The sequence below is a fragment of the Colletotrichum lupini genome, chromosome 3 (assembly GCF_023278565.1).
Source record: "Colletotrichum lupini chromosome 3, complete sequence".
Classification (NCBI taxonomy): domain Eukaryota; kingdom Fungi; phylum Ascomycota; class Sordariomycetes; order Glomerellales; family Glomerellaceae; genus Colletotrichum; species Colletotrichum lupini.
The window spans coordinates 3,690,353-3,704,236 of NC_064676.1; the positions used below are offsets into that span (position 1 = coordinate 3,690,353).

At 51.2% G+C, this 13,884-nt stretch overlaps 1 protein-coding gene across 1 annotated transcript; it reads right to left on the reverse strand.

Moving 5' to 3' along the window:
* Positions 1 to 8,405: 8,405 nt before the first annotated feature.
* CLUP02_05889 (protein phosphatase type 1 complex subunit Hex2/Reg1) lies at positions 8,406 to 10,182 on the reverse strand (the record flags this gene model as incomplete). The annotated part of the gene is made up of 2 exons (XM_049284894.1): positions 8,406 to 9,438; positions 9,485 to 10,182. 2 exons carry the CDS (start codon positions 10,180 to 10,182, stop codon positions 8,406 to 8,408), a joined length of 1,731 nt encoding a protein of 576 aa, XP_049142037.1.
* Between the last annotated feature and the right edge of the window lie 3,702 nt (positions 10,183 to 13,884).

Here is a 13,884-nt window from a genome sequence, read left to right on the forward strand (position 1 = left end):
GCTTGGTGTTCCCCAAACCACCGCCAGGCTCTTGTTCAGGAATTCTATTTGCCAAATTGGGTGCTGTCTAAACCGATATTGAGAGGTGGAACCGTGGTGCCTAGTTATTTCCTCATAAAAAGGCCACTGTTGACTGCTCTTTTGGTGAAGCGAGGCAAGCCAGTGTCATTTTGTGCACATTTTTGTACAAAGTTGTCCCTGTTTTGAAGCAGGATGAAATGTCTGTTTAATGGGTTTTCAGCCAAGGGAACAGGTCTATATCGATACCTCGGCATCTCCCACCTATATTATACCTTCATCCCTTCACTTAGCTTCGCTCGTTGGTAGTATTCAGGCTGGAATACGTAGAAAAAGAGGACAGATTCGGGAAGAGATAAGCTGGGGAACATGTCTGAGTGCAATGCATTGAATGTTGTTTACCGCTAGTTCTAAGGCAATGGAATCCAGCGAGTTTTCAGAGACTTATGTTGCCTCTGCCAACAACCAGCCCAATGGCCTGTGGGAGTAAGAAGTACAAGTTCTGCTATAAATGGCATTTTATAAGTGCTACTAGATAACGTAAATAGCCAAGGCAGAAGGAGCCAGTTGCCGACGATCAGACTAAGGAAGATGCTCTTTTGAGTTGGACTCGCCCCATGACGGTGATGGTGTATCTGTTTCTTGTGAAGCCGTCGTTATTTGTGACTGCATTCGGACTTGTGAGTCAAGAACGAGTTAATCCTGTTCAAAAGCTCGCCTCTCTGCTTATAATGATCCCCTCAGTTCATGATTGGTAGGCGTGCTCATGTGAACACCAGTGCTCCAGATTCTTCGATATTCAACTTGGATTTCCTCAGTTATACTACCGCCAAAATGTGTCAATACATAGCCGGTTCCAACTGTTGGCGCTCGGAAAGCGTCTCGATAACATGAGGATGTTCGCATAAGGAAGAGAAAGCGGTTCTCATGTAAGAACGACGTCTTGATGGGCATGCCGTGTACATCCTCCTGATCCCTTCCTCTGGATTATACCCGCCTGTGCCGCGCATGGAGGAGGACATGGCTATTCTTGAAGCACCGCTGGTTATGAGGTTTGGAGTGATGAACACCACTCCATTGTCTTGTCTGATTCAGAAGGAAACTACTCACGTTGCATCTTGTACTCGGTTGAACAGTGTACGCCTGTATTTGGTCCTCAAACTGAGGTATCGAAGATTGGAATGCCAGCACTGGCAGTTTCAATATCGCGATAACGGCCGCAATGTGTCAAATCCACTACCGACCGCATTCTCGGTTCTTGTAGATCCAGAGACGTGCATTTCGCGAAGCGATTATGGTCAGAGCTCTCAGTTGCATGTGGCTACTACTCAACGGGCGCCTTCCAACCACGTTTGATGAAACTTGGTTGTGAGCCCTGCTCCAATCCCACGTTATTGCATGTATAAAACAAACATGTTCCCAGAGAGTTGTCCTCTAAAATCTCCTTCTTCTCTATTTCCCCTCAAATGGCCACTTGTACTGTGCCACGAAATTGGCCTCATCGGGAAGAAGTCGTAAGATATGGCTTTTCCAGCTCATCAATGATGATCTTCTTGACTATTTTGTCAGACTACCCTGGTGCCTGTTTTCTTCAGTTTATTACAACTAGAATACTCTGGTAAACGTGATAGGCTAGAATCGGACAGGCTGTTTGGTATGAAGACACGAGAGTCGCTAACCGTTGACTACACTGTTTGATCTCCAGCATGCTTCTCAACGAAAAGTTTCAAACGATAAAGGGTGGAAGAACCATAGGTTTCTGCGTCTGTTGCGCCTCGTAATACCAAAGACTCGACTGCCTAATGTAGCTCTTGCTCCTTCATATATGAATATCAGCACACGACATCTTTAGATCCAACACGATGATAAGCCGGGTTTTCCTCGCAACGCGTCTCGAATGGCGTTTACCCCGGACCCGGAGTATTCATGTGTTTTCAGCACTAATAATATATTTTTCGAAGCACTGTTGAGTTTCCAGTCTTGAGATATCGTCCTCGAGCTCTACTACAAAGTACATAAGGGCCTTGTGGTATTTGGAAATTCCAATATGTCCTAGTCAACCCAGGAGTTGGCCCCAAGTACTCCCTGTATTATGTGAGGGCTAGCTTGCGTGATGGCCGAAAAAATGTAGCCAGATCCTTCTGTTCTCATATCTGAGGGATTGAAAGTCATTTTCAAGTAACCGCGCCCGCATCTGTGTCCTGTGGATCGGTAAGTGACTATGGATGGAGTCTACCAAGCACAATGAGAGCCTTACAATATCTGATTGTTCGACTCAATTATTAGTTTCCAGTTGTTTGAACAAGACAAGAGCGAGTGGTTGAAGCAACCACTCTCTTCAATTCTGGTCACCGAGGAGCCTACCGTTTAAACCCTGTTACCAACGTTGAATATCCCTGGTAATGAACGTACAAGCAATAGTACTAATTACAATGGCGTTGAATACCAAAATGTCGTGACAATAATCCCACTATATACTGTGGCAGGCACATTCAAGGCCAAGTAGATAGCCTCAACAGGGACGGGCCATTAGCTTGAGTTGCTGCTTGAGCACCACACACAATCTCTTCAACCAATTGCCCTAGTTTCTTGTTCACATTCTGACGCAGTCTAAATAAGGATCCGGACGAAGGTTTAGATTGCTGCCTGGCCAGACGTGTCCAAAATCAAGAGTAGATAGTTGCCATCTCACCAACACAAACACTCCCTGTATGTGAAGACTCAAGCCTGGAACGTCAAAGTCTTGAACATCGAAGTTCGACATCACATATTACCATTTTGCTCACAAATTTCCTGGTAGAAAGTAGCATCATTGAGTTCTAGACTTGGACCCCCAAGGCGCTATGAAATCGGTCTTATCGTCTCCATCTCCAATGGAGAGCATTACCTCCTTGGCCTCGTCAACCCTAGTGAGGCTCCATCATCCTTAGCTGCGGCTACTTATCAAGTAGCCCTCCATCTCATAAATGCTCTGCATACCGGGTGATTGATGCGACGGTTCCGCTCGCGCGGCGGCAGGAGCGTTAGTTAGCCTCGAGTCAGTAGTGCTACATATACCAACCTCTGTATCAAGATTGCAGGGTTCCCTCAACTCTCAATCGCATGTGAGAAGAGCCTACTCGAAACTGTCGGTGTCACTAACAATTTTCTATCAAAGGCAAGTACGACACGACAACCACTTTGTAAGCCATGACTTGGGAACACATGCGAGCGTCTAGTCAGTCACCAAACCTCACACGCCGTCGAATGTTACAGAATGGGAATCTCCTACCCACTTCCAGGTTGCGCCCTTTCTCCCAAGGTCGAACTCCGTCGGCATCAATGCATACAGCTATGCAAGCACCACTAGATACCACCGCCTTATCACCGCCTAGAGGGCGTTGTTTCACACAGACATTACTGACGGATAAACACTCAAGATTGATGATCAACAAAAACACGCCTGTCGTCAATCTTGACTCCTCGAGTCTCTCTGCTCAGGGCAGAAAATCAAGTTCACGCAGATTCCATCATCATCCCTTATAATTACGAAAGACCGTCACAAATTCACGCCACACACCCCTTTCACCCCTCGTGTTTGGTTGCACAGAAACACGGTCACAGACGTCGCTGGACAAACGGGTGGAACACGCGGTTAGCCACCAAAAGCCCAAACCCAGATCAATGTCTCACTGATCCCACCCACCCCCAAACTTCTTCCCATCTCCACGTTCTCTCCGCCTCTCCCCGTGGAGAAGCGCCAAGCAAGGGAGTGGGAGACATTTGCAAGCTCAGACATAGGGCATGGTAACGTAGCGTATCCGTGAGATAAGGGCCCCCAAGCTTTGAGGGGCGTCAAGCCATGTCTTCATCCAGAGCCCATCCTCACGCCCCATTTCCCCAAGATATGAAGTAAACAATCCAGATCATTCTCCACAACCAGGGAAACAAGGTGTCTCTTGATGCCCACACGCCCGACGCCGATGCCATCGAGACCAAACCAAGTCTTGGAACCTTGCGGCTCCCTCCTACTAGGTCATCCAACTTCGAACAGCACACCATCCGTCCCGACAGAGTGTGTACGACGCACAGAACGGGCACGCTTGTCTTCTCAGTACTCTCATTGGCCAATGGCTCACCTCGTCCAATCCCCATTGTCCAAGATAAAGCTACGGGCGTATGTGTTACACACTCGAATTCCCCAGAAGGACCATGATAGGTAACAGAAACCACCACCACCACCACACAAGCACACGCCATCCTGTCGTCTCAACCACACCCTCAGACTCCTTCCAGGTCTCCCTCCTGGCTCTAGATGTGAGAAACTTTCCCCTAGCTGCTTTGCTAGACCTACACATATCTGAATCGCCCAGGTGTACTTGGAATCGCCCAGAGTTATAAACAGCAACTTCTCACACACACCCCTTTCCACCAAGGAATTCTCCAAGCCCTTCCAGAGCCGCCTAGCCGCCATGGAACCGTAGCACGGCCCCATGGGGGCCCCCACGCCTGGCTGCGCCATTGACTATCTCTCCAATGTAGGTGAACATACCCTCCATTGCTCGTCCGTCGGCCTCCAGCCCTTCTGCGTCAGCGCACATATCTCGGATCCGTCTATCCGTAGCTGATACGCAACTATCTCATTCACTCGCTTGGCTCGCTATACTTGCGTCCTTTCCATCGATAATTCAAACTAGCTCCGTGCCTCGTTACACCAACATACGTCTTCTTGATGCATCTCGCCAGCGGGATAAGACTAACACTGCACACGGCGCGAGTACGCACCCCGTTTTCCGGCTCAGCCACTTACCACCATGCGGTCCGGCAGACGGCCTTTTTTTCCAACCACGCTTCGCTGACTAAACTCGGCACCGCGGAGGGTGATCAGCACGGGGGTGGTAAGTAGTCAATTGAGTTGCCCAGTCCGAGCCCTCTTCCTCGGCATCCATTCACCGAGGGAAGGGTATCTCAGGGCACCACAGTAAGATAGGACCACGATACTCAATGCGCCGTAAGAAGGGCGTACGAGAAGCCTCTTCCAGGCCTCCACCTATCTAGACACTTAAGTGTACCTACCACAATCACCTCTTCTGGAACTCCCGAGATCGTCGCTGCAACATGTACGTAAGCAGCAGCAGCATATGCGGCATGTAAGTAAAAAAAAACCCACGACCAAAAAGCGGGTTTCTCTCCGGCCTCGAAGGGGGTGATCGACACGGGTCCAACTTGACAAGCGGAACCACTGCCAATGCGAGTTGGGTAATTCGCCCTCTTCTTCCTCGATTTCCAGGTTCCGTTTTTTCTTTTGCCACCTCCACCTCCGCACGAAGCTCATCCTCTCCCACCAGAAACAGAAACACGTCTCCAGACAATAACTCCAGTCCTATCCCCTGCTTGTTCCCCCTGTTACGTGTGTGCATTCTGACCTTGCAGTCCCCCCTGCGCTCCAGGACCCTGATTTTCAGTGGGGGGTGTCGGTGGGTGGGTGCCAAAACTCCGCGTCCTCCCGATTACCGTTCCGTTTCGGTATCATGCTCTCATCGTGCATATCATCGCCAACTTGCCACATGGATCCTCGCTTTTTCCTCCATTCACCTCGCCACGGCCTGCCGCGAGCCTGCCCGGTGACCTTGAGTGTGAGAGTACCACTGCGGATCGCTGCTCCGCGTTGGTCCCTCGAATATCGGTGCAACCCGCAACCTAAAATCGTTCAAAAATCACCGAGGTAAAAAAGAAAAGAAGACAAGAGAGGGTAGATGGAATCATCCGATCAATGTAGCATTGGCTACCTCCCCTGCCCCCATTCCCCCCCCTCTCTCTCTCTCTCCAGGATTCTCCGCGCGTAATCTGAGATGGACCCTTACTCAAACACCCCGATTCATGAGATAAGACGTGAACTCTCCCGTTTCCCACTTTACACACTTCAGCACAAAACTGAACGGAAACCGAAAAGTGAAAAAAGAAGGGCGCGGAAAAGGCTAGATAGACGCGGAGTATAGTGACACGCATATCGTCAGATAAGCCTGCCTGAACACGACGATTCAGGGCGCTGCATGTTCCCCCAAAGTCCAAAGGGGGAAAATCAACGGAAGCTGGGGCAAACACCGGAAAAGAAAATCAAAGAAAAAGGCAAAGTGTATGCCAATGTCGTACGTAAAACACTGATAGCAACCAAAAAAAAGCCCACAAACTGTGGTAAAAACGCCCCGGACGACGAGATGGCGCAAGGTAACTTTGAGCCACGTATTGGACCCTGAACATCTTTTTCTGCTTACAGAAAACCTATCTTACTGCACGCGGGAAGGGTAAAAAAGCCACAAACTTGTAAATAAGAAAAATAAACATGTGGTATCGATGTTTAGGCCCGTACCGTGACTGCCTTCCTCAAGCCCCCCCTCCCCGGTCAGCGCGCAGAGAATGGCGTTTACATCATCAGCCACCAATATCACGCTTCCCACACCTCTCTCGTCACCGTCACCACCACCATCACCACCATTAACCTAGTAAGCAACACTTGTAACACCCCCGGAAGGAGCCGATGAATCTTTGAGTTCCAACGTAAGCAGCCTAAACGGATCAGATATCACAACACGTCTGTAGATTTCTCTCAAATATCAGAAGATGCGGTAAAATTAGCAGATGGCCATCACACCCCGATATCTATAGAAGTGTGGACTGAAGAGAGAGGGATCCCCGCAGGGGTTCAAGGGAGCCTCATCATCCAGACCCCGTCAGCCGCATTCCAACACCTCACCCAGGCAAACCCACTTCGGCCTTATGCTTCCCCCTCCCCAAGGCTCAGGCACACCTGGGTCCTCAGCTAGCCATCTAGCTCACCTTCTCCCCGTCCTCCCCGTCTCCCCGTCCCGTCCGTAGAGGTCCTCAGGGTTTCCCGCGCGGTCCATCACCCGGCCGGCCGCGGGAAGCCAAATACATACCAAGACAAATGACCCCAGATACATAAACGAGTAGCCGAGGAGGTCCAGAGTATACGGTAGAGAGAAAGCTAGAGCGACAAAAAGCCCACGAGTATATCCGTAAATACGAATAACCTAGAAGCACGTCATCCCGGAACAAAAGAAAGAAAATCCAATATACCTATTCTCTCCCATCTAGATTCGAATCAAACAAACACACCCTCGCACAACACCCCAGCAGCAAGAGGCGTTAATGTTCCTTGCCTCCATGGCGGTCAAGCCCAATACCTAGCTGCCAATCCATCCCATTCCCATCCCTTGCTTCCCAGAGATGGTCATGGGAAAAAGCAAATATACTGAGACATTGGAGAGACTGGGAGACATTTGGCGGAATGATATACGTAAACCACGAGGTCAACGGCTGGGACAGGTATACAAATGAACAAGCACAAGTACAATCACTCTCGTGGTCATGATGTGAGTATGCAGGAAATCATCACGGGAGACGAGAACAAATGTTGTTAAATCGTGTAAATTTTGGCACCTTTGCCATGGCGAGTTCATTTGCTCGAGCCTTTTCCCACCTTTCTATATACATTGGATCCAGGTCTCATCCATGTGTGTTCCGTTCCCCTCGGCGATACGCAATTGTACGCCACTTTCCCACTGCCTCATCCCTTGATACCCATGGGGGGTTTTGCTTGCCGCAAGCCGAAGCCGCCAAGAATGCTCGACATCTCCACGCAAGGCACGCCGAGCCCGATATGGACAAGACCTGCATCGCGGGAGTCGACGTCAAGTTCGCAGCTACACCGCGGCCCCCGAGTTTCCACCTCTTCCCACGGCGCAAGTTATGAGTGCCAGAAACAAGCCAAACCCGACTGCACCACACTCTGATGAGACCCAGCCAACTCTTATTGTGAAACGAGCCATTTTCTTTTGTTTCCCGTCCATCTTTCCCCCATTGCGCCATTGCTGAAACCCCATACCTGGACCCAATTCGCGTGCCAGGCCTTGTTGGTGAAGACCAACTGGTACCCAAGATTTCCCCAAGAATGATTGTTACAAGCATATTCCGTGTATCGTCATTAAACCCCCACGCAACATTCCTTGTTGCCATGATAGTGAGAGCATTGACTATTCCATTACCATGATTCGCAGGCCTAAGCGCCGGTATCCCACCATGTGCCATTCCTCATGGGGCTCGCGACCAAATGTGATGGAGCCGTCGACGCGCTGCATGATGATGCTCCCCGCGTGTGATGATGTGATTTAGACCAAAGTCGTCCTTGGGCCATCTGCGTTGGCCTAATTACATCCTCGTGGATGCTTCAAGAGATGAAATCCCACAAACTTCTCGCAGATGCATGAGGATAGATGCATCCGCTTTTCCCCGTATCGTACACCGACTACCAAGAACGACGTGCCGATTGAGTTTCGCTGGAGTCGAGCAAGAAAAACCCGAGCTCCCAACCATCTTGACTGAGCTCTTTACTTCCTCCAGCCCACGTTCCAAATGACATGAGCAATATCCCGGGCTGTATTAACTGTATCAATGACCCGGCCGATGATTCCTTCGTTGGAAGATGATTCCCCCTCTTCATATGGCATGAACATACCTGACGAGGTCCGACGCATGCCAGCTGGTTCGGCGTTCAGACTGTTGGTGGACGATGACCGTTGTAAGCCCGTAGACTTGTCGTCGGGTTTTGTCGGTGACTGCCAACCCATGGAAACGGCCTCCTCCTCTTCATCGTCATCGTCATCAAAGAAAAACTTGCCGGAGCCCTTGGAGGGTCGGAGAGTTTCTTGAGAAGAGGATGGTGACATAATGGGGCTTCTATACGATGTGCTGTGCTTCATTGCTGTTTCTTGTGGCTCGGGAGTATCTTCGCGATACTTGAGAGTGGTTGATGGCAACATCGCAATCGTCTTGCCCTCAGCAGCTGCGGAAGCCTTGGACGACTTCCTTCTGAGCAAGGGTGCCTTCTTCTTTGTTCGTGATCTCTTCATCATGATAGCTCCTTCGTCAGAATCGCTGTTGTCGTAGCGCTCGGTGTCGGCGTCATCATCGTCATCGTCGCCCTTGATATCAACTGCGATACACTGAGACACCTGCTCGTTGAAATGAATGTGCTTCTTTTCACTGCACGGCGAGATGATGCCGGATGATGTACTTGACGGGCACAGATTGGAGCTCTCACGGCTCAGCCTCCTCGATGAAAATGGAAACGTGACGTAGTCTGTAGTGGCTCGCTCCAGTGTTGGTCGAGCAAGACGTCTGCGTCCGTCCTTTTCTTGAGCCTGGACTGCCGCGGCAGCTTGCTTTAGCAGAGAGGACGCGGATAATGACCTCTGCAGCATGACTTCCGACATACTCCTCTTCTTGAGGATTGGCTTTTTGTTTACAAACGAGTTGTTCTTAGTAAGCCTAGCGCTGTTGGGGTCGGTAGTGATGGGGTTCAAAGTGTTTGGACCTGTCTGCAAGGGTCCATAAAGCCAGGTGACATCACAGTCCTTGAGCCTGCGAAGAGTTAGTTTGGACTGGTTTGCGCTTCCACGGCACCTACCAGTTCAGGGTCTCGGGGGAGACGGTTTTCAGGTGGTTCTTCGCCTTCATCCAGGTCCTCCAAGATGCGTTTTCTAAGCGAGCCGCGTTGCTGTATTCAGATCTTCGGGACACAATGAACTTCCATGATGACCAAATATCCTCCTCTTTCCAATTGTGCGAGAGATAGTCAACGTGACGCGAGGGTTGTGCTCGGACAGCGGTATCGTCCTCAGCGTGTTCTACATCCAAAATGAACTCTGGAGTGTTGGGCCTCGACGTGTTTCCTTCGGTGTCGTTGTCGACGGGTGAGACAGTGTACGAGTCTCCAGTCCGGGGACTTGTTGGTGCTTCAAGGTCTTCAACCTGGTCAAAGTAGCCAGACTCTCCATAGTGGGGGATGACAAAGTGGTCGTTGGCGTGCACCGCAAGTTCCAACGTGTCGTCGCAGTCGGATGCAATGGAGACATTGCTGGCTGGTGTTGAGGAGCAAGAGAGGTCGGTAGACTCGGCGTGAATGGTCCTGGGAGATGAGGGGGCAGAAGACGGTGCTGAGTCGGGATACACCTTGGCGTCCGCAAAAACGTCGCTGATATGGCTAGGGGCGGGAGCAGAGTGGAAGCTCGCTTGTTTTGTGACGAACTTTGGTTGTGAGTGCGAACGTCGCAGGTTAGACGAGGAGAAGTAGGTATTCTCCTCTGAAGATAAAACGACTGCCATCGTAGAGGTGTTTGGGCGAATTGAGGAACGTTAGTTCCTGATCGCCGCTAATTCAGTACAGAGGCGAGAAAGATCGATCATAAGTATCCAAGTAGAAGCTGAGGTCGTCGGATGTGGTGTTGGTGTTGTTATTGTTGTTGTAGATGGGTGAGAAGGAGGTGATAGCAGCAGGTCGTAGATCGTGGACCAAAGAGTCGGTAATCGGGGCGACGGCTACGCAGGACGGAGAGGGGGCTGTTTTGTCCGGGAGGATGACGGTCCCTTTTTCTTATTCCTCCCACACCAGGCCGTTGGTTGTACCGTGCAGGTTTTTGGTGGCTCAGGACCTAGCGCGGTGGCGTCCCAAGAAACAAAGGCGGTGACTGGAGCGATGCGCGGGGGATTCGCCAGTGGAAAAGGCGGAGGAGTCGTGGATCAGGTAGGGCGAAACGGAAGAGCAAAACTGGCTGGCGCTGGCTTGGACTGAGGGTACACACGCGTGAGGGTCAGTGACGACGGTTTCGAGAAGAGACGATGGCTGAAGTAGATGATGTCGCTGCAAGTTTGGAAACACAAACGAGAAGGTGAATACCAGGCGAGTCGCGGACGGCAGCGGGAGGAAGCGGGAGGGAGGTGGTTTGTATATTTGCTCGAGTCTCGAGTCGGGTAGGTGGAGAGTGAGGACAAGAAGAACACCCGAGGTGTGAAGGGAAGAAGGGATGGGTGGACGGATGGAAAAGGGTAGGTAAATGTAATCCGTGGTGTATGGAGAATTTGGGCTGCTGGATAGCCAGAGGCAGGGTAGGGGAAGAGAAAAAAAAGGTAAAAAAGTAAAATACTGGGTAGGGAAGCGGATCGAGAAACTGGAACGACAACCGGCACGTTCGAGCCCCAGAGGCTGATTGCAGGTCTCGTTCTTTTGCCCGCCCCAGTGGAGTCTCTCAGTGGATTAGGAGGAGAGAGAGGGAAAAAGGTAGGAGAAAGAGTGGGAGTCCATAGGTACGGACACCACTCACGCAGACGTACGCCAGGTCAGGGCAGGATATGGACCGGGGAGGGGGGCGTGAAGACGAGGAGGTAGGTACCAGTATCCGTATTGTACGCTAGAGGCGCAGACGTACTGGAAAGATGGAAGATGAGGGGGGGGGGGTCCAAGTCAATGAGGAGGGGGTCAGAATGCAGAAAGGCAGAGCGAGGAGGGAGAAGAGAGGAATCTGAGAGTGAGGGGCGTGGGAGACGACGCTCCGGGGTGTGTGGCAGACACAGTTTTTTTTGCCTTTGCGTCTGGTTATTCGGGAAAGGCCTCGATGGTGCAAGCAAGGGTGATGGTGGGCAAGGAGTCCAAGGGGTGGCAGGGGCAGTCCTCGTCTGTGTGGAGAAGTAGTGAGGACTGGACCCGGGCTTGAAGGCAAGCAGTCACTGTTAAGACTCGGAGATGGAGAGAGAGCGGATAACAAGTAAAGTGATGGCTGATCGAGAGAGGTGAATGAAGGCTTCACCAGATGGTATTGGACCTCACTCTGCTAAACCATATGAACCGACAGACATACATACACCGGGAAACTGGGGAAAGTGACGAAGAGATGGGCAGCAGGAACCTGAGGAGAAACATCTGGAGACTTGCGAGATGCTCTGGGGCCCGGGGATGAACAATGTGGATGGGACTGCGACGTGGACGTGGACTGGGGAGGAGGGATCAGGGCACTACCATTAGCAGCAAGAAAGCAACAAGCAAAACAGGTGAATGTGCGGTGCAGTTGCGATGCGAAAAGAGGTACTTTGCCATAGTCCGGCACGCCACCGAGTACTTCACGTACAAGGTAGTTCCTTACAAATAGATGGACCTAGCGATACGTACTCTTGTATCCCGTCAAGTGCCTACCTACTGTGGTCTATCTCGGAATACCGGTATGTAGGAGCAAGTGGGACAACGACTCTCTCTCTCTCAGTCTTGTAGCCACTTAGCAAGGACGAGATACATGGAAGTGGATGGGTAGCAGTGAATGGACGTACGCACGCAGGCTTTAGGTCAGGTAGGCAGAGTGGCCGGAGTGACGGATGCAAGTACAGAGTGAATATACCGGTATATATTGGGGCCGTAGAGGAGGCAGGTATGTATAATACCGAGGAAATTCAGGGCAATGGAAAGTACAGAAGCTGTGCGAGAAAGAGAGAGAGAGAGAGAGAGAGAGACAGCAAGAGAGAGGTAGAGAGGCGCAGGTGTACAGTAACAAGGTAGGGGCGCAACGCAGCGCAACGCTATGCTGCGCTGCGCAAGCGTTTATCAGACCCCTGCAAGCCAATGCACACACCAGAGATGCAAGTGTGGCAGCTTGCAGCCAGACCGACAACTGGGGTGAAAGTGGGAGGGTATCGGGGTAGAGAGATCCAAGGTGCAGGAGACAGCGAGCAATAAACACACCGGTACCTACCTCAATGTCTATTCGTCAGGGCTTGTCCAGCAATGCGATGATGCTGGTGATGGTGATGCTGGTGGTGATGATGATGATGATAATGAAGGGAGGGGAAACTTGGCTACGGAAAGGGGCCGTGAGGGGGATGCATAATGTCTAAATATCTGTGTCTCTTGGATCAAAACTCCTACATCCAAATTCAGGCATGTATAATTGAATGAGAACAAGACACAAAACGGCGAGGCGGCGAATGCGGCGTCCAGCAAGTGCTCGACTGATTGGCTAACAGGACCCGGAAAAGGTCATCGAAGCAGAGATGGAATCCGCAAGGAGCCAACTAGGCGATGTGAGTAGATGCGGAGGCGGGAAGATGGGGGGCTTCCTCATTACAGATACACAGGATGTTCAAGGGCACACTCCAAAGGCGGAATAGAGAGACATAGGCCTCAAGTTGGATTCACCCTCCCCGGGACACAAGGGATAGACAGAGCTCAAAGCCTCAAGCACGGACTGATAGCGAGCAGCGATTGAGCACCCCTCCACGCCGTCTGTAGCGGCGACCGGGATAATAAACAAGAGACATGGAGGATGATCCGGGGCAAAGCAGGATAAAGCCGTTCGAGGGATATGGACCAACGTCACTCAGGTAGTAAACCATGGTCCAGAGACGACGACGGTCTCAGCAGGGACAAAAGCCCTCGCAAGAACGAATCCATCCCGGCCACGGATGCGCGGGTACGACAACCAGGTAAATCGAAGACCTACGTAATAAATGAATGCGTGCCAGTGTCTAGTGAACGAGGCCACCGGAACGGACTTGAGAATGAGCGTGGACTGTCCTTTACCGCAAGGAGGTGAGAGACTGTGTGGTGGACACTCGTCCAACACTGTAGCCAGACAGATGAGCATACGAAATGCGTCCGGCAGGTAAGGCGGCCGTGGCGGTCCTGGGGAAGTGGAGGTTGTATTAATCCCGGAATGTCACGATACATTGGACGAAGAGAAAGCGAGACAGGCTCGTCGCGGATGTTGTGCCAATGAGAGCATGACTGTGTTGGCGCATTCGCATCCGACAGTGCCAGCATAAAACATTACTGGCGCAAGTGACGAGACGACACATACCTACCCAGCCAAGGGTACTAAATGGGGTACCCAAGAATCGATGGGTGAAGGAATGACGGTCAGAGGAGTGATATACCCAGTGATCTTCGGGTTTCTGGGTCTCTGATGGTCTCTGATCTTTAGCCATATTCAGGTCATGAACGCCCGTCTCACTTTTGTACTCCTGGCACAAAGACGTCAACGTGGG